Below are 19,598 nucleotides of genomic sequence, written 5' to 3'. Positions count from 1 at the left end.
TATAGTTGAGAAATTTCGTGATTTCGTAGCGTCAGATTGATTTATAAAACTCATATTGTTTAATACGCGTTTATTTTAATATTTGTTTACGATAATTATTTTGTAATCTATAACAATAGACCTTTCATTTAGATTTTCATCATTTCACTCAACCATGGATTTTCCTGCTTATGTCCGGGATATTTCTTTTTGTACTTGAGACCGGTTACGATCGTAGAGCTCTTTGGGAAGGCTGTTACGCCGCCAAACATCGTGTCCGTATCTGCCAGAGAAATATCAGCATTAAAATAATATGCTTATACGTGTGTGCTGTTGACAAAATGACATTATAATTATAGTAGGATATTTTACCCGGATGGAATCTATGATACTCCTGTTGGATGTGCAAGTTCTTGGGCAAATCTAATCTGTGGAAAGCTTCATATGGCGTCGTACTGTCCACTGGTGTCGAATAAAACTGTTTTAAATCCGCTAGATGACATTTCACAACCGTTATTTATTAATTTCGTATAAAATGTAGTAAGTGTATATGTAAAAAAAAAGGAAAACTACTACTAACCGATACTCCCGATGGTGTGAAGCAACGAGTTCGGTATGGAATATTTAAACTCTTCCTCGCAAGCGGTGAAAAGTTTAAAGCGAACTGCGTCTTCTAGTTGCGTATCATCCGACACGGAGATGGTTTGACTCTCGCGAATTTTATCAATTCTATCAGATGAATCTGCTGGAGGTTCATAGCTCTTTTGCGGCCTCAAAAATCTGAAAGAGATATATTTACGCGATACGTCGCAATTTGTTTTACCAACGTAAGTTGGTTAATAATAAGTTATTCTACATCGATGCAGACATTCTTAATTGTTTAAAGCCAAGTACTAATCACAAAAGAATTCAAATATTGACTCGTTGATCACAAGACTATTATTTATCAAAAAATGCGTTTTCTGAATTCTTCGAATTTCATGATAAAATTTAATGCTTGATGGAATAAAAAAATTGAAATAGAGAAAGTGAGGAGAGTACATATGTATAATTATGTACGTATGTATATACAGGGTGTTTCCTCTAACTGTAGCACTTAGAATATCTCTGCTTCCTTTGGTGATATGAAAAAAGTCAAAGGACGAAAATTGTTCGATTCAAAGAGACTAGTACTCTGGTAAGAAAATTATTTTTTTTAATGTGACCTTTCACAAGATATCAAGGTCATGAACATTTTTTTAAATGAGATGGTATATTTTCCTTAACGAAATGATGTAGCTTGTAAAAAAACAAATTCAACCATACAGAATATGTTGACCTTCAAATGACTTTGAACCACAAAAATCACGTTTAGGAAAAGAAACTCTATTTATTGTACGTATAACTACAAAGATATACCTTTTTTACAGATGTTCGAAATGATCACCGTTTACTTCGATACACTTTCGAATTCGATGAATAAACGATTGTTTTACGTTTTTGAGAGATTCCGGAGTAATTGCGGTGCACGCGCGCTGAATTCTTTCTCGCATATCTTCAGGTGTTGTCGGAATATCGCGATAAACTTCATTTTTTAGGTGTCCCCAAAGAAAAAAATCAAGAGGCGTAAGATCTGGTGATCGAGCCGGCCAAGAAATTCTTCCACCGCGTCCAATCCAGCGATCAGGAAATGATTCGTCGAGTATGTTCCGTGCAAATGAAGTTTATCGCGATATTCCACAAATGGTTCAGTCATTTGAAGGTCAACATATTCTGTATGGTTGAATTTGTTTTTTTACAAGCTACATCATTTCGTTAAGGAAAATATACCATCTCGTTTAAAAAAATGTTCATGACCTTGATATCTTGTGAAAGGTCACATTAAAAAAATAATTTTCTTACCAGAGTACTAGTCTCTTTGAATCGAACAATTTTCGTCCTTTGACTTTTTTCATATCATCAAAGGAAGCAGAGATATTCTAAGTGCTACAGTTAGAGGAAACACCCTGTATAATTTGTATTCTATTTTATTTACATCGTGTCCCTCTGTCACGACAATCGATTTCAGAATCGATATTGTTTCTTTGAGCATTATTTAAGGGCAAAACAATTCGCAACCAATGTTTGGCAGTACGAGGAAATTGCCCTTTAGCGACGAAATTCGACGCGAGGTTCGAGAAAGGACACGAGGGGACACGAATAGGATATGATAAAAAGGGGGAGGAGATCGATGCCGCTAACCGTACGGTGCTGCCATCGCGTACGCTCTCTCCAAAGATACAGTTACGATCGTTGATAGCCAGTGTCGAGTTCCGGCGCGTCCATTTCAGGTGCCCTGCACCATAGTTTACAGGATGCTCAACTGCGCATCTTTTACGAGTGACACTCAATTTCATTACGAGCGTAGTAGTGCCAATGATTAACATTTCCGACGGAACTCGTAAAATTTATTCGATCGATAATTATCGAGTGCCGACGCACTAACTCGAAGACTGTATTAAATTCCAGGCCTATTGTAGAAATATAGAAAACGAAGAAACTTGATTTGATAGCACAGCAATTGCGCGCATTGGCGACTTACAAACTTGGTATTTGAAAATGATCTCAGTTTTCGCGCAAACGAATCAATATTTTTTCCAATCCTTCCTCCTCACGAATCATGCTGTACGTCCAAACCTCGGCGCTTTATCTCGAGAGCTCTGGAAAATGCCGGCACGGTGCACGCGGCAATTTTTGTTCGATAATTCGTCTATAACGGTACACGGAAAGAGAGCAAAGTGCGATGCGTCACGACTGCGAACGTAAGGACCAGAGTACGCGGAAGGAACGCAACCAGTGAAGCTCGAGTGAACATCACGGCGGACACGAAGTCGGCCAATCACGCGCGAGTGCTGGAGACGCGGGACCGAATTGGAACTTTGGAAAATTCCTTTTTACGCGTTTCGAGTTCGGAAGACTCGGTGAAGGAAAAAGAAACGAAAGGAAGGGGGGAAGCCGTACGGCCCTGGGGACCTGTCAGATTTGCGCGGCAATTGGCCGACGCGCGGGGGAGTGGTGGTAGACGGTAATATGGCCGCGGGGTGGCCGTCGTCAGTGGGGCATCGTCGCGGCGTAACCGGAGCTTTTGTCGCACGTTCGCGACGCGGGGCGGAATTCGGGGCGCGATCGTGCTTACCCGCGAGCGGCCAGGGATATCCCAGCGGAATCGATCCTCGCCTTCGCCTCCACCCTCGACCTGCCCTTGCTCTTGTGCCGGGTGATATCGTGGCGTGCGGTCGCCTGGAAAAATGACCGTCTCGTTATCGGTGGCGCGCGTGCCGCACGCTCGCATCTCCGACACCGGGGAACTGCCCCGTCCGCGGCGCATCGGCGCGTGACGCGCTTCGCTGGGGTGAACGAAAGTGACTCACTGACCGTGCCGACGGCGAGCATAGCCGGGGTGCTCCTGAACGCGCTGGCGAGCGAGCCATGCCTGATGAGCGCCGCCATCTTCTTCGCACTCGTCGTCGTCGTCGTCGCCGTCACGGTGTCGGTGGTGGTTGCAGCGACAGTAGCCGCCGACGGGAACTAGAATCGCGGCAGTGAGCGTTAGGGGGCGCGCCCGGCGGCTGCGCTTGTTGTTTCCCATCGCCGCCCGCCGCCATTTTACAGTCGCCATTGGCAAGTGAAAACCCTCCTAAATGCACGGGTCGAGCGGACGAGCGCGGTGAGCCTCGCCGTGAAGCGCGGTTCCTCGGGTGATCGGGATATCAGCGCCGCAGCTGCCGACCGCGAGTGTTAGATTAATGCGTGCACCGCGTGCGATGGAGAAGCCATGACGCATCCGTCGCATCAGACCAACGGCGCCAGCCTGGAGGACTGCCACACGAATTTCTTTGCACTGGTGAGTGACGTCGGGTGCGTGCGCGCGCGAGCGCGCCCGCGAGCGGGATTCCGCGCGACGCTGCCCGAGCCTCGCTCTCGTCCGAGCCGCTGCCGGAAAACGGAGTCGGTCCCCGGGTGGCCGCCGGCGTTCCGCCGTACGTCGCGCGTACTCCGACGACGCGAGAGCGCCGGAGAGCGACCGTCGTCGCGCCCCGAACGTTAACCTATATACGCGGTGATATCGCCGCGGCCAGTGTCTCGTACGCTCGTCGTCGTCGCCGTCGTCTTCGCTGGTGTTGTGTATCACCAGACTCCTCCCCTCCCCTCCGCCCCTACGTTAGCTATGTGTACGCGTGTGCGTGCATGCGCGCGCGCATCGTGTGTATGTGTCCGTCTATCTCTCTATCTCTCTCTCTCTCTCTCTCTCCGCTATTGTGTACGCGCTGCTGCTGCTACGTGCATACGCACATCGGTGCGATTTGAAGTTTTGTCGTTCGAGCCAATGACGTGCCCGAGTCGCGTCAAACTCCGGAGCCTTACGGCACGTCGTACGAGATGGAGAGAAAGAAAAAAATTAACGCAAGCCACTTGCATAGCGAGGAAAAGAGAAAAAATGATGGAACGAAGGAGCAATGAGCGGGAAGTGAGCGGAGGGAGAGGAGGCCGTAGAGACGTGACCGCGACGGGAGAGAGGGCGAAAATACAGGCAAGCTTAGTAAGCTAGCTAGCGAGCGACCAAGCAAGCAGGCAAGCAAGACAGACAGGCACGCCATGCCCGTCGTCTCTCTCTCTCTCTCTCTCTCCAACCTCTCCCCTCCTTCGTCTCTTCCCTTTTCTAGTTCTCGTAACATCGCGCTCTCGTATGCGAGAGATGCTCAGTCGACGACGCGAGTTTTCCAGGGATCGCGTCGCGTCGCGCGAAAATCGAGGGGGAAAAAAAGAACGCGTTCACGCTTCGTAACTGCGCGTTCCGCTCCCCTGGATTTCTTCTCGTCGCGCGGAAACGCGGAAAGGGAAGCGGTGGGAGGTAGCGGCAGCGCCAGGAACGAAGGATAGCCGAGATCGTTTCTCTCCGCGTAACATTCCTTTCGCCTCGGCGACTTGTCGCGAAGGAGGCAGCGACGTGCGGCGTCGCGCCGGCCGCCTTGGAACGAAAACTGTGTCAGGCGGTATTTGTTTCCCTCGAAGGCGAGATTGCGTGGCCAGATTTTTCGACAGACGCGCGCGCCCGACTGCAGGGCTGTGCTTAGTTAGGCATCCGTGTACGCGAAAGTTCCAACTGTGCTTCCGTCTCTCTCACTCTTCTTTTTCCTTTCTGTCCGAATTCTCTGTGTGTGTCTCTTACAAGGAAAGGTTTTTAGGTGTTACGCTCGGATTTCAAAAATTTTTTGCACGCAGGTAGGGAGGTCCCCGAATAGAAGAAAAATTAGAAAAGTAGCGGCGCAAATGCGTATTTGCGCGCTACGTGCGCAATTTTCGATGTTAGGTTAATTACTCAAAAATGCTATTTCCAATCGAATTCTTTACATTTTTTATTTCACCTAATGCACAACGCTTTAAAAAGAAATCAAAACCAAAATTTAAACTGAAAGAATTAAAAACCTCCCTTGACCAGATCTTTTGTGTCCTCGTTATGGATTCTGATCAAATCTATTTAAAGTCGCGTACAATAAATCACGCAGAAAGAGCAAACTACGATTTGCGCAATGTACAATTATTCCAAATTGTGTGCATTGGCAGTTGCAGTAAAAAATTAAAACAGTTACGATGCAAATACCATTTTTGAGCAATGGGCCTTTTATACGCACTGTGCCCGCGCGGCACGAGATTACATTAGACGCTCGTATTTTCTGAACACACGCGCGCGCACACAAGTACACACACGCACACAGAAGCACATACGCGCGCACACACACAAAAGCATTCAAAGCAATATAAATGTGCATTAGGTGAAATAAAAAATGTAAAGAATTCGATTGGAAATAGCATTTTTGAGTAATTAACCTAACATCGAAAATTGCGCACGTAGCGCGCAAATACGCATTTGCGCCGCTACTTTTATTTTTTTTCTTCTATTTGGGGACCTCCCTACCTGCGTGCAAAAAATTTTTGAAATCCGAGTGTAACACCTAAAAACCTTCCCTTGTTAGTCTCTTCTTTTATTTCTTTTTTTATCCTGCTTTATGCTCCATCTCACTCTGCGCGCGCGTGCGATTTACGCACACACGTATACACGCGTGAACACGAGCAAACTAACGGCAAAGCGCGGACGCATTTTTGTGCCGCTCGTTGCATACCGCGCGTTCCCACAGAGTAGGGCTAAACGTCATTACGAACGGACGAGAAGTGCCTTCCTTCGTAGCGCGATCTTGTAAGTGCTACAGTTACATCATTATCTACGAAAATCGAGAGCTTGCAAATTCATTTAAATAGTTATTGGAGATAATACCCAAGTTCAAAGATTATGCAAATAACGATATTGAGTAACGCATACATATGTACGAGAACACATAGTTGAAAGAAGCATAAGCCACAGATCTAAAAGTAATATTTTAATTCTGAATTTATTTTTGATTATTCTCTATTTTTTTTTTAGCAAATTCAGAAATCATACAAGTGATTAGAAAGAAATGATACAAGCCATAAGTGATATAAAGAACAGGGGTACATGTATGTTTACAAAACATCTAATGTATATGTAATCTTTAGAATTAACTTATAAAAATATATAATAATAGATATAACTTAATTAAACGTAAATGTATCAGTTTCAAGAATTAAATACATTTATGAAAAATGTGAGATCAAGTAACTAAATTAAACAAGAGAGTAAAACATAAACAAAGGTAGAAATAAAATCTTATAAAAATACAATTAAATAATTTTACACGATATTAAATCTCCGATTAAATTCCGGTAAATATGAGCTAATCAAAATTATTTTAAATTTTATGAAATCTGTGAGAAAAGTTTTTCAAGAAATGGGTAAAACCGTATTGTATTTTTAAAATCGTGATAACTAATATTTACACGAAAAAGCAATTTTTGAAGACTACGCTTTTTTGTATATGATATTTTGACAAGACTCGTCAGTTTCGTCGAGAAACGCGATTAAGATTTTCATTAATATCACTTTTATTAATGTAATGTGAAGGATTTATGTTATTTAAAAAATTTTACTATATGAAAATCGTTTCTGTGCAATTGTTTTTGCATTGCGAATAAAACAAATCATTTTGTCCCAGTTGAGTGCATTTACCAGATAAAACTACCGTGATGGAAAAATTTGTTTAATTCTTTTTGTGCTTTTGCAAATGCGTATATTCTTCTTTCTTTGTTATTCATTGCTTGTTTTTTGTTATGCATTTAATACATTGTACATATCGTCCAAAATTAACGGTATTATACGTGTTCAATAATTCTTTGTCTTTTAGATAAACTTGATATATGATTTTTAATAAAGTTATACAAATTTGCTCGTTCATGTATCTCTGCTTGTGACGTATACATTTTTATAAAGTATAATAAAAATTATTAATTTAATGCAGAGATGGTGGGAGTTGCTCGCGTTCGAAACATTTCATTGAATTCCAACAAAGCGGCAGACTTTTAAAGCTTTGTGGAAACCGCACTGCGAGCTAATTCGACCTCGAGGCAAAACGACAAACGTATACGTTTTATCCGATTAAATGCGATATATAAGGTCATGTAAAATTTGACAAAGCTTTTATTGCAAGGATATAGCGCGATGTTTAATGACATTTCATATTAGTTATACGCAAAAGATAACATATTGTTAGCTGTCATAAGTAATGACTCAAATTATGCAGATGTAACAAAAAATGTGAACGTAATTAAACATGTCATATTAAGTTTTTATTATAAATAAGTAAATTGTAAATTGGTGAAAGGGATATACTTCTAAAAAGTATCATAGTATCATTATATTAGTGTGAAAAAGATGAACCACTTTGACAATTAAACTTTCATATTGGAAAAGAATTCAGTGTTTATATTAAGAAAATTAGTATACATAAAACTGTCATTTTGTTGCTTCAAAACTTTCGTAAAATTATTTTTTAAACATATTGTTTGTAAAATCATAGTTTTAAAATAATGATATCACGTGAATCAAATTTGCTAAATCATCGAAATGAAATTCAGCAAAATCGGTAAGATTATAAACATTTAAACACAACAAATGTCCTATATCCAAAACCTAATTGGAGAATTGGTTTTCTTTTAAAGGCTCCCGCAAGGTGGATACCGCAATTTGTTGACACCAGAGAAAAAGAGACACATTGATGTCAAGTTTCATTACTCTGCATATACCATATCCTTGTTATCCGCGAATTTGGGAACCGCTGGGCAATTTTACACAGCCACGTCGTAGCGTTCCAGCGATTCTCTACGTAGGTACGCAAGCGTAGGTACGTCAGGCACGCAGTGGCTTCCTCACGACTCCAACGAAGTCACTCCGCTAGATTATGCTGAAACTGGTGCTTTGGTAGAAGAGACAGTAAAAGAAGCCGCGAACGAGAATTCCCCGCCCAACCTAGGTGAAAGCCTTGCACCGACTCTTGTAGATGCAATATAAAACTGTGGAAGAGCCTTGGAGCGGACGAAATATCCTCGAGTTACGCTTATTTTTTACACAATTTTCTTTAGATTTTTTTTATATATAATCTTATATATATATATATATATATATATATAAACGACCATATATTTAATACTAAATACATATGTTTTTTAATATAAGAAAGTAGAAAGTAGAAGTGCCAAAAAAGATTAAACAGTGAATAATATCATAAACTACAACACATAAATAAGGTATATAATGAAATTCACACGTTTTGTGATAAAGAGAGATAGAGTTTAATCCGATTAGTGAACGATTAATTAACATTTTAATGACTATATGCAATGGTATATTTTTTATGACCGGGTAATGATCGCCATGAATCAGTATAGCACACAATAACAACTCTTCTTAAAATATATCTTTACTCGTATTGAAATAAGAAGATAATTAAGCATTTCTAGACACAACAATGTCAGTAGCACTGGTGAAGAAAAGCAACATTAAAACAAACAAAATAACTATAATCGATTACACGTTGTATTTTTATTGTAAAGAAGAACAATAAATGAGACCCATTTCTCAATTTCAAAAATAATTAAGCGATTAAAAGTAATTTTTAAGAAATAATCAGAATTTAAATATTTCTTGCAAACTCGTGTATATTTATTTAAAACTATGCGTACATATACATGTTTAAACGAACATTGAACATATATAGCTTCCAAGTTAGGTAAATTTTAATAAATATTATTTATTTGATGCTCTCAATATAAAGCACGAACATCACATTGTTGCCATGTATCAAATAGATGGAGGATATATTTAACTATCATATCTAAATGTGAAATTTATCAGTCATTGCATGGATAGCAATCTTTTATAGTAATCAAACGCCTAAAAAGATGTTCTTTAGAATTTCTTGAAGAATATGAATTTTCTTTACTTAAAAAATAATCTTGTTAGTAGGATTTTCGAGATTATGTTTAAATGTTTTTCATAATACTTTTCTCAGAATATATTGGGATTTTTTTAACAGAATTGGCACGGACTTTTCTGATCAATCCAATATAAAAATGTAATATGGAACGAAAACTAAAAATACTAATGATGCGACATATAGTTCCTTCTAATGAATGCTTTACGGTTTTGTGATAATAAACAAAACTTATTTTAAACTGCTCGACTTGTGATTAGTTTACTAATAATCGTTTGGAAATTTTTAATAAGCATGTATGCAGAGTACGATCCCTTAGAGAAAATACAAACATATGTTTTGGTATTGTACATTAATTTTTTTTCGTCTTTTAAAATATTAAAAATATTTAAGTTGTTATGTTTCTCCTATTCGAAACTGAGGACTAGAAGAAAGAATTTTTTAATTATTGTGCATAAAATTCATAATGGAATAAAAATGTAAAAGTTCTCAAACAATGTAAAACATGCGCCACATAATCACGACAATATCTGTTGTTACAGCATCGGTGATCTGCTTTTTCTCAATCGAAGAAATCATCAAATTATTTAATCTTTCTATTTATTTCGAATATTTTACATTCACTAGCTTATTTATTTATATTAGCTAGCGATTTGATTATATTGCCCTTATGTATCACTGTTTTTTCCGAAAACTCATACAGTCCGTTTAATCATTTATACAACAAAATATTTCACAATAATGTTCAGAATATTCTTATGCAATAAGGTTCAAGAATATCGCGCTGTAATGATTAATCATTTTTCAAGAGAAATATCGCTTATGCGATATACATATAATATATTAATGCTATATTTATTTTCCATTTTCTTGCTAAAAATCTTTGTCGGGTAAGGGAATAATTGATTTATGTTACACACAGCTTCACGCATCAAATGGCGCGATAAAAAAGAAATTTACGCGAAAACTCATTAAATTTCAAACAGTTAAACAGTTAAATACCATAGCGATGCACATCGTAAGCATCTTATTATTTTGCACATAAATAATGCTCACCGTGTGTTTCACGATATTCGGTTGTATAACGATGCAAATGACTGGAATAGGGCCGCGAGCGTAATAGTAGCACCCCATGCAAGAGACATACTTATGAGATACTTACTAGAACATTACGTTTGTAAGAACTTTGAACTAATTAAAATCAAGGCTACTTTTCGACGACATACATATATATGCAGCAAAAAGATTGATGTGCCTTATTTAGTGTCATGTCTCACGCTAATACACAAGGTTCTTCAATGCGTGAAGATTAAAAGAGGCATGTAATTTGAAACTTGAAAAGATATTTTCCAGAAGAGATACAGAAAGTTACAAGACGTCCACAGAGAAAACACAGAGTATCGAGTTGCAGAAATCTGTAGCAGAGACAAGTCCATCAAGGTAGCTATAATAATGAAGATTTCCGAAACTACTTTTGAATGAGCGCCATGGGAAGTATTCTGTTTCGTTACGCACACGCAACATAATGTTCGTGCAGCTTTAACGGCGGCAGGCGTAAGGAGGGCAGTAACAGAAATGGGAATCTATAGCGGACAGGAATGCTCTCGAGTACCGTAAATACATTGCAGTGTAATAAAAATAGAATGCGGGATACCTTGTATCGATGCGCGCGATAAGTCATATTGATATTCTAATCGCGACTAACTTGTGTAAGATCTGGAAAGATAGTCGAGACTGACAGGTCGTATAGAGGATCGGAATGAAAACAAGTTGATCACAATAGTAGGAGTATTGGCCGTACAGCCTAAGACCTAGGCGTGTGAACCAGGGATCCCGGAGAGTTCGAGTTCAAATCTAAGGCAGTCTCCTAGTTCTTTTTCGCCTCTTACAATTCAGAAGTGAGATAAAATCCGCTACCCTTCGAAGACAGTTGAGATTCATCCGCTACCCCTCGGAGAGGAGGGAGTTGAGAAGCAGCTGGCCGGTAGTGAAGCCTGAACATGGAGGTCGGGACGGACTCGGAGGAGTGAACCAACATGGAGATTGGGAAGGACTCAGAGGAGTGAACCAACATGGAGGTTGGGAGGGACTCAGAAGAGTGAACCAAAAATGGATGTTGGGAGGGACTCAGAAGAGTGAACCACAAATGGAGGTTGGGAGGGACTCAAATGGAGTGAACCGACGATTTGGAGACATTCGGGGACGAATGTAATGTCAGGCTGGCCGAGCTGTAAGATCTGGAAAGATAGTCGAGACTGACAGGTCGTATAGAGGATCGGAATGAAAACAAGTTGATCACAACAGTAGGAGTATTGGCCGTACAGCCTAAGACCTAGGCGTGTGAACCAGGGATCCCGGAGAGTTCGAGTTCAAATCTAAGGCAGTCTCCTAGTTCTTTTTCGCCTCTTACAATTCAGAAGTGGGATAAAATCCGCTACCCCTCGAAGACAGTTGAGATTCATCCGCTACCCCTCGGAGAGGAGGGAGTTGAGAAGCAGCTGGCCGGTAGTGAAGCCTGAACATGGAGGTCGGGACGGACTCGGAGGAGTGAACCAACATGGAGATTGGGAAGGACTCAGAGGAGTGAACCAACATGGAGGTTGGGAGAGACTCAGAAGAGTGAACCACAAATAGATGTTGGGAGAGACTCAGAAGAGTGAACCACAAATGGATGTTGGGAGGGACTCAGAAGAGTGAACCACAAATGGAGGTTGGGAGGGACTCAAGTGGAGTGAATCGACGATTTAGAGACATTCGGGGACGAATGTAATGTCAGGCTGGCCGAGCTGTAAGATCTGGAAAGATAGTCGAGACTGACAGGTCGTATAGAGGATCGGAATGAAAACAAGTTGATCACAACAGTAGGAGTATTGGCCGTACAGCCTAAGACCTAGGCGTGTGAACCAGGGATCCCGGAGAGTTCGAGTTCAAATCTAAGGCAGTCTCCTAGTTCTTTTTCGCCTCTTACAATTCAGAAGTGGGATAATATCCGCTACCCCTCGGAGAGGAGGGAGTTGAGAAGCAGCTGGCCGGTAGTGAAGCCTGAACATGGAGGTCGGGACGGACTCGGAGGAGTGAACCAACATGGAGATTGGGAAGGACTCAGAGGAGTGAACCAACATGGAGGTTGGGAGGGACTCAGAAGAGTGAACCAACATGGATGTTGGGAGGGACTCAGAAGAGTGAACCAACATGGAGGTTGGGAGGGACTCAGAAGAGTGAACCAAAAATGGATGTTGGGAGGGACTCAGAAGAGTGAACCACAAATGGAGGTTGGGAGGGACTCAAATGGAGTGAACCGATGATTTGGAGACATTCGGGGACGAATGTAATGTCAGGCTGGCCGAGCTGTAAGATCTGGAAAGATAGTCGAGACTGACAGGTCGTATAGAGGATCGGAATGAAAACAAGTTGATCACAACAGTAGGAGTATTGGCCGTACAGCCTAAGACCTAGGCGTGTGAACCAGGGATCCCTGAGAGTCCGAGTTCAAATCTAAGGCAGTCTCCTAGTTATTTTTCGCCTCTTACACTTGTATGTCTTTCCTGCGTCATCAAATCATAGCTGTATTTCCCCTCACTTTATAGTTTAAGCTCGAGGGGTTGATCACTGAGGTAATCTTTGTACAAGGGCTAGGTAATCTTAGGGTAGTCTCAGATAATCTGAGGTAATCTAAGGTAATCGTGATACCATGCGCGATATATATTCAGTATATCTAACCGCCGAGAGACAACCAAATATCGGAAACGCAACCTTTCATATGTTTTCGGGTCTATATGTCCGCCGAGCTGCCTGCTCTGTGCTCGATTCTTTTGCTCTGTGCTAGTTCATTATTTTTTTCTGGTTTTATTATCGAAATCGATCAAAATGGAAAATTCTGAACAATCATCGAGGGAACTACCGGCTGAAATTAATACGGAAAATACGGCATTGATGAATTTTGACAGTAAATTGAAACTTTTGCCAAGTTATGTGATCGAACTGTTGTAGTATTAGGTAATCTTAAGTAATCTGAGGTAATTTAAAGGTAATCCGTATCAAGGGTAATTTTTGTACACTATAACCGCTAATGACCAACCCCTCGTTTAATCTCTAATAAGGGTGTCTTTTGAGATTTTCTCAAAATTATTTATCTATTTTATAAATTATATAATATTTTTAAAAGCTGTAATATATAATCTACTATTCGCGTTTTGTAATTCTCAGGAACCGTTTAACACTCGTATAATATCTAAAAGGTCGCACAAGTGATAAATGTTTCGTGCATTATGCTAAAAAACATTTCTAGATTGCTCAACTAAATTATTACAACAAAATTATTTATCTGAATCGCGAATCTCACGCGACGCATCAACCATCAATCAGATCTTCTCACGAATGAAGAGTATGAAAAAAAAAAGAAGAGGAAGCGAGTCATCCGGTGGTACAGAAAGAGAGACAGACACACAGAAGGAAAGGGAGAGAAAAACAGTGACACGCGTGGACGGATGATTCGAAAGGATATAGGGGTTCCCCGAGTCGAGTTGAACGCGCGAGCCCACGCGGGCGGCCTTGCACGTCGCCTTGCTTGTATTGATCAGCGGGCTTGACAGCCCCGTAGCGTTACGGCGGGCGCCTTCGATTCTCTCCCTCTCCCTCTCTCTCTCTCGCTCGCTCTCCCTCCCTTCCCTTCCCTTCCGCTCCCCTCCCTTCCCGCGCTCCATCCCCTCCCTCTCTTGTCGGACCGGTCGGCGCGAATATTTTGTCTCGCCGCCGCGCAGTGATGTAGTGTGCGCGCGCATGCACGTACGTACGCACACCACGTCGTCTGCCCCGGTGTGTAGTAGGCGCCACTACGTGCGGCGTAGTCCCTACCTCCCGATGTGCGATGTGCTCGTCCTCTCCGCGAAAGGCGCGGAGCGTATCGACCGATCGTTACGCCTCCACGAGAGAGTCGGCCGCTGTGAACCACGCAGCTCGCTCTCAAGAAAGAGATGCTGTCGTCACGAGGGACAACGATGTAGCCGATGCATTCAATTCCCTCGAGATTCCTTATCTTTGCGACGACGTTCGTATGAACAAACTGATATCGGATTTTGAAAATTCGTTCATCTCGTGCCGTTACCAGACGGGATGCCTCGGACACTTCGTTCTCGTGTACAAAACATGGACGATGATACTAAAAAAGTTTTCGACCAACCACTACTCGCATTCGGTCACCGCGATAAGCGATGTTCCCAGTACATGGAAAAAATTTCTATCGATCGATAGAGGCGCGTTTCGATGAGAGTTGGTGCTATTACAGTGAAAATGCATTACCAGGTCAATGTTGAGAGCGGTGCTATTTTCTACTTTATTATGGAAGCATACATGGCATCAAAATACTCACATGATTCCTAGAAATTTTTCAAAATGTGCGATTTATTTGTTAATTATTTGCATACTAAAAAAACCTTTCATTTAAAGAAAAGCCAGAGTATTACATCTTAAAATGGCGAGGAGATTCTGTTGGGAAAAATAATTATTTTATTTCTTGCAGAGAAATATGCAATTGTTTTCTATACTAAAAAGATTTGATGTTTTTCTCAAATCTTGAGTGGCGCAGCTGGCTACGATTTCTTTCAATGTAAGTCGCGCCAAGATCTTATTACATGCGCGATGGTTATGCACTTATTTGAATCATCCTGATTATGTCAGCTGGTTCTCTGACGTAAGGAGACGCCTGGTCGGGATTGGACGATGGGCGCGTACCCACTTCGCGACTGCGCGCACTCATGGTTCTCTTCAAAGTGGTCAGGGAGCTTTCGAATGCATCGACAATGGCGCCACACGATACCCACCATCATTTTTCAGAATATATTGTCTCTAGGATTATTATAAAAATACAAATTCCGCTTATAAATTTTATTTGTTCATTATATTTTATATATATTCTCCCCCCCTCCCCGGAAATGTGCCATTTACACGTTGAAAACTGCGGCGGAACAAATAAAGTTTTTTAATTTTGCTGAATTATTCACTGACATTTATTACAAATTTAGCTTTGAACACTTTTATGCACGAGACATAAAGACGAATGTTTTTTCGGAAAAGTTTTTAACAAATGCATTTATGTTCTTATGGGAACACAAATATTCGTCGGTAGACTATGTGCGTTTACACGTATTATCGCTACGTCGTTAATCGAGATTTACGCGCGTATATTTTCGGGATGAGCGGCGTGAAGTGCGCCGCGCACGCGTTCGTACGATCGACTCTGTGACGCACGTCGATGGCTCGCTGTTGACCGCGCGACGAGACCTCGACTAATCGCCGGAAAGCGCGCGAATCAGGTGGGATGAAGATATCGAATCGGGGTGAATGGACTCTCGTTAACGGAGGTAAGGCACTTTCCATCAACGCAACGCGATAGTTATCGATGAATCGAGATCGCAATTTCGACGTTGGCCTTGTATGACACTTGATGCGGTTGATGCTGCATATCTGCATTATTTCTGGTACATGAAGATTCGATGCTGTCGACAAACGTATTTATTGTTCCTTTTAGGTAAATAATAAATAAGGAAAAGAGTTATTTCTTATTGTTATAGCCAAAAAATATATTCTGATGATAAATAAAAACCTGAATGCAAATGTACATACATCTATACTAATTATCTTAACAGATACTCTGATAAAATTGTATCGTCTACATATGTCTCGATCCATTTCATATTTTGTTCAAGGTAAACTTAATTGAAACATTGCTATACGCATGTTAAAGAGAATCGAGACTCGAAGTTGGCGCAATCACGTGACACGACATGACGGCATAGCTGCGATTTACAAATTCCAGAAAATTCGTTTGACATTGAAGAATATTCTTAATCATAAACATCTTGTTTCAAATTGCACGCTCCATATACGGAGTAAAGTATATGGAAAACTCGTGTTCTGTTTTTTCGGAATACATGCTATTTGAAATATATTAATCTGGCAATTAATCGGCTACTCATGTTCACTTACTTATTCAAACTATTGTGACCTAATGTATATAATTATTGTATATTCATCATATGTATGTTGGATAAATTAACAATTTGTCCATCACGTGGCACGTAGAAAAATGGTACTACATATAATAAAAAACTCCAACATGATATTACGCTCTCAACGATGAACAGCCACGCACTGGCTACATGTACGTGTCTTTATGCATTTCATCCCGGTCTCAAAGGATAATTTATTGTCTTACGATTGAGAGAGTGACTGCATTTGAGTACGCGTTATGGTTATTGACCAGTCACACATGCGCGCGCGCGCACACACATACACGCATATTTTGTTCAACCACGCCTTTGTATATTCTTTACACTCGTATTCGATAGCTGGTAATTGAGAGATGGTCGCAAAATTCCTGTATATACACCCTCAGAAAGGATTTCTGATAACAAGACGAAAAATATTCTTGACTAATTTAATCGTATTACAAGTATAAAAAATATGAAAATAAAACAATTTTTAATTTAAATCAGTAATTTCTATTCTTCTCTCTCGAATTAAATAAGATTGTCTTACTGTCTTGAGACAAGAGTAACATATACAAATTTATGCTTATATATTCTTGTACGTAGAATAATTTGATATTAGCGCCACTTTATAGTAGGCTTTGTCGATGTCGACGCATCATTTTCTCACAGTCGCTCGTCAACTCGGCGCCGTCCTTTATTCGGATAAAACGGCCAATATTTATGTGTTGCAATCGAAAATCGGGAAAGTGTTTCTGTTATTTACAATGAATAAGTGCAATACTCTACAAGAAATATTAAAAGATATGGAAATGTAAGTAAGTATATACAATATACTTACTTGAGAAATAAGATTCGGGACAAGACATTTCCATATCTTTTAATATTTCTTGTAGAGTATTGCACTTATTCATTGTAAATAACAGAAACACAGAAACACTCCCGATTTTCGATTGCAACACATAAATATTGGCCGTTTTGTGCAGATTCTACAAATTCTCTTAGAAGAATAGAATAAGATGTCTTTTAGATCTCACAATATTCTGAAATCAAGAATATTTTGAACTTGCTACAAATTTGTATCTAAATCCTTCTGAGAAAATTAATGAGATAGCACGAAGATTATTTGAATCTAGATTTTCGAATTTTCTATTCAAGATTAAAATATGCTTCTTTTCAATAATAAATATGATTGTCGCTATAGCGATCTTATTTTATGATAGATTAAAGAGTAATAGCATTAAGTCCAGAAATCTTTTCTGTGGGTGTAATAATGAAATACCTTATTCCCCTCAATACTCCACTGCTCACTGATTGTGCTATTGTTTGCCAGACATCCCTTTGCGGTATCAAATGGAGGAAGCTCGTATGGGGCGAAGTGGCCGGTGGATTCGGTGGCACTCCTCTAGAAGATCCAGTACTGTCGAGTTTCTCGCGATGTTTAGCTGGTGACATTCTGTGCGTGTGGCGACGCGTGGCCGCCACACCGACCACCTCCGGTTCTGCAGCAGCTGCCAGTGCCGCAGCATCGGCGCCCGGAGCTGGAATTTTCGATCTGGGCATCGCGCCCTCGCCCGCGCCCCCGCCGCTTTCCCTTACGGCCGCGAAGGAACTTTGGATCTTCTGGTACGGCGAAGAACCTGATCTCTCTGGCTTGGTATCACCGGAGCTCATCGCCTGCGGTGAGTATATCTCTACCTTGACCAGAAACACGCGTCACGCGCGCCGAGTGTGTATCCCGAAGTCACACCGGAATGGTACGACACTCGCTCGCTGAGGAGGCATGGCTTTATCTTGGAACATTTTGATATTTGTAAAATACTTCAAGTAACTATTATTATCTTCAATACATCTACAGAGCATAGATGCAATTAACGTATTATATGTTAAATATTATATATAAGTAGTTTTCTTTAAACTAATATATTGTTCACGAAATATAACCATTGAAAGCGAGTAAAAATGTAAAGTGTGAAAATGATTGCATCGTTGCTTAGTTATTAAGCAAATAGATAGCTCGATTCGTAACATTTAGACGCGATGCACGGTATATATTTTACGTACGTTTACGTACGACTATAACAATCAATTACACGATGTTTTTACGCCATACAGTGCTTTACGTAGCGCTAGCAAGGAGACCGTGACTAAGCTAACTTTATTATGTACTTTCCAAGAGGAAGTTTCGACACGTACGAGACATGAAGAAACTATACCATTGTATTAACAGGTTGCAAATTTATTTAACCAGCAAAATTCTTGAAATTATCAGTATAAATAATATAAAATTAACACACGAGTCTTTTTGTACCAAATTTTTATGCAAGTCAAATAATCAAGTATTTTTATAGATATAACATATTACTTTTGAGAATACTCGACTATGATCAATTAAATTATTACTAGTCGGTCAATATTATTTAAATTTACTTATAACTCCTAAGTAACACAAGTGCACTTAGACCACAAAATTGAAACAGTAGACAAGTTGATCAATCATAATTGAGTATTCTTGTAAATGGATTAAACTGCAGGATATGCTCAATTATAATTGGTTTGGATTGCACATTCTTTCGAGTTCTTTTGTACGCTATGCTATGATTCTTATTGCTCGCGTCTTTTCGCGAGCTGTGATCATAACTGATGATAATTCTCTTCGTACTTTTACTTGAAAGGTGCATATTGTATAACCGCCGCAACGGTAACGTCCTCGTGCAACGGATCAGCCGCGCTGCGCCCGGCGGACTGGGGCCCGGTCAGCGGTGTTTCTCAGCACGGGGTCGCTGAACCATGCACTTGTCTGCAAATCGTTGCAGCGCGCAACGTATAGATCTACTGTGTTATGCATCGTACCGCGCCGGGGTATATACGAATTGTCGAGCGGCAAATTGACCAGAGCGAAGAATCATTTAAAATTGAGAAATGCCATACGAAACAAACAACGTGAAAATATTTTCGCAACGATTTTGCCTTTGTAAGATTCAATCTGATCTCATTCGCGAACATACTAATTTTGAGATGCGGCGTTCGTTGAATATATTTTTTTTTTAATCAAATATTGATCTTTTTCTCTCATTTTTTGCGAAAGAATTTCTTCAAATTAATTTTTGTGTCAGAAATAGGATACATGATAAAAGAGTACGTGTCCTTTTTACCTTATTTAATAATATACGCGCGATATAATATGTAATATAAGTAGCATACTTTTCATTTTATAGATGCAATAAATTTCTGGTCGTAATGACTATCGCGATGGAAATTTCTCGATGAA

The 19,598-nt window shown here is 40.5% G+C and overlaps 2 protein-coding genes and 1 long non-coding RNA gene across 8 annotated transcripts in view; 2 read left to right on the top strand and 1 right to left on the bottom strand.

Annotated features, from left to right (window-relative positions):
* Positions 1-55: 55 nt before the first annotated feature.
* Positions 56-3,504, bottom strand: LOC105276696 (39S ribosomal protein L50, mitochondrial). Of its 2 annotated transcripts, XM_011334523.3 has the most exons (5): positions 3,373-3,504; positions 3,134-3,237; positions 560-759; positions 352-471; positions 56-262 (listed from the first exon to the last, which is right to left on the bottom strand). In XM_011334523.3, the coding sequence occupies exons 1-5, from the start codon at positions 3,445-3,447 to the stop codon at positions 129-131; spliced, it is 633 nt and encodes a 210-aa protein (XP_011332825.1). In that variant the 5' UTR covers positions 3,448-3,504; the 3' UTR covers positions 56-128. The 2 variants fall into 2 exon arrangements, with proteins under 2 accessions (XP_011332825.1, XP_011332824.1); XM_011334522.3 differs by lacking the exons at positions 3,134-3,237; positions 3,373-3,504 and adding an exon at positions 2,200-2,819.
* A 198-nt stretch (positions 3,505-3,702) lies between these two features.
* LOC105276695 (mediator of RNA polymerase II transcription subunit 13) overlaps positions 3,703-19,598 on the top strand; it is a 29,113-nt gene continuing 13,217 nt past the window's right edge. For all 5 annotated transcript variants that reach the window (XM_011334521.2, XM_011334518.2, XM_011334520.2 and 2 more), the window contains exons 1-2: positions 3,703-3,841; positions 17,661-18,009. In XM_011334521.2, the coding sequence (XP_011332823.2) occupies positions 3,773-3,841; positions 17,661-18,009 (418 nt within the window). In that variant the 5' untranslated portion in view covers positions 3,703-3,772. The remainder of the gene's footprint in view (positions 3,842-17,660; positions 18,010-19,598) is intronic.
* On the top strand, positions 5,932-10,905 carry LOC105276694. The gene is made up of 2 exons (XR_893442.2): positions 5,932-6,193; positions 8,071-10,905. It is a non-coding gene; the product is annotated as an uncharacterized LOC105276694 (long non-coding RNA).

Source organism: Ooceraea biroi, chromosome 6 (assembly GCF_003672135.1).
Source record: "Ooceraea biroi isolate clonal line C1 chromosome 6, Obir_v5.4, whole genome shotgun sequence".
NCBI lineage: Eukaryota > Metazoa > Arthropoda > Insecta > Hymenoptera > Formicidae > Ooceraea > Ooceraea biroi.
This window is presented reverse-complemented; position numbering and strand designations above follow the sequence as displayed.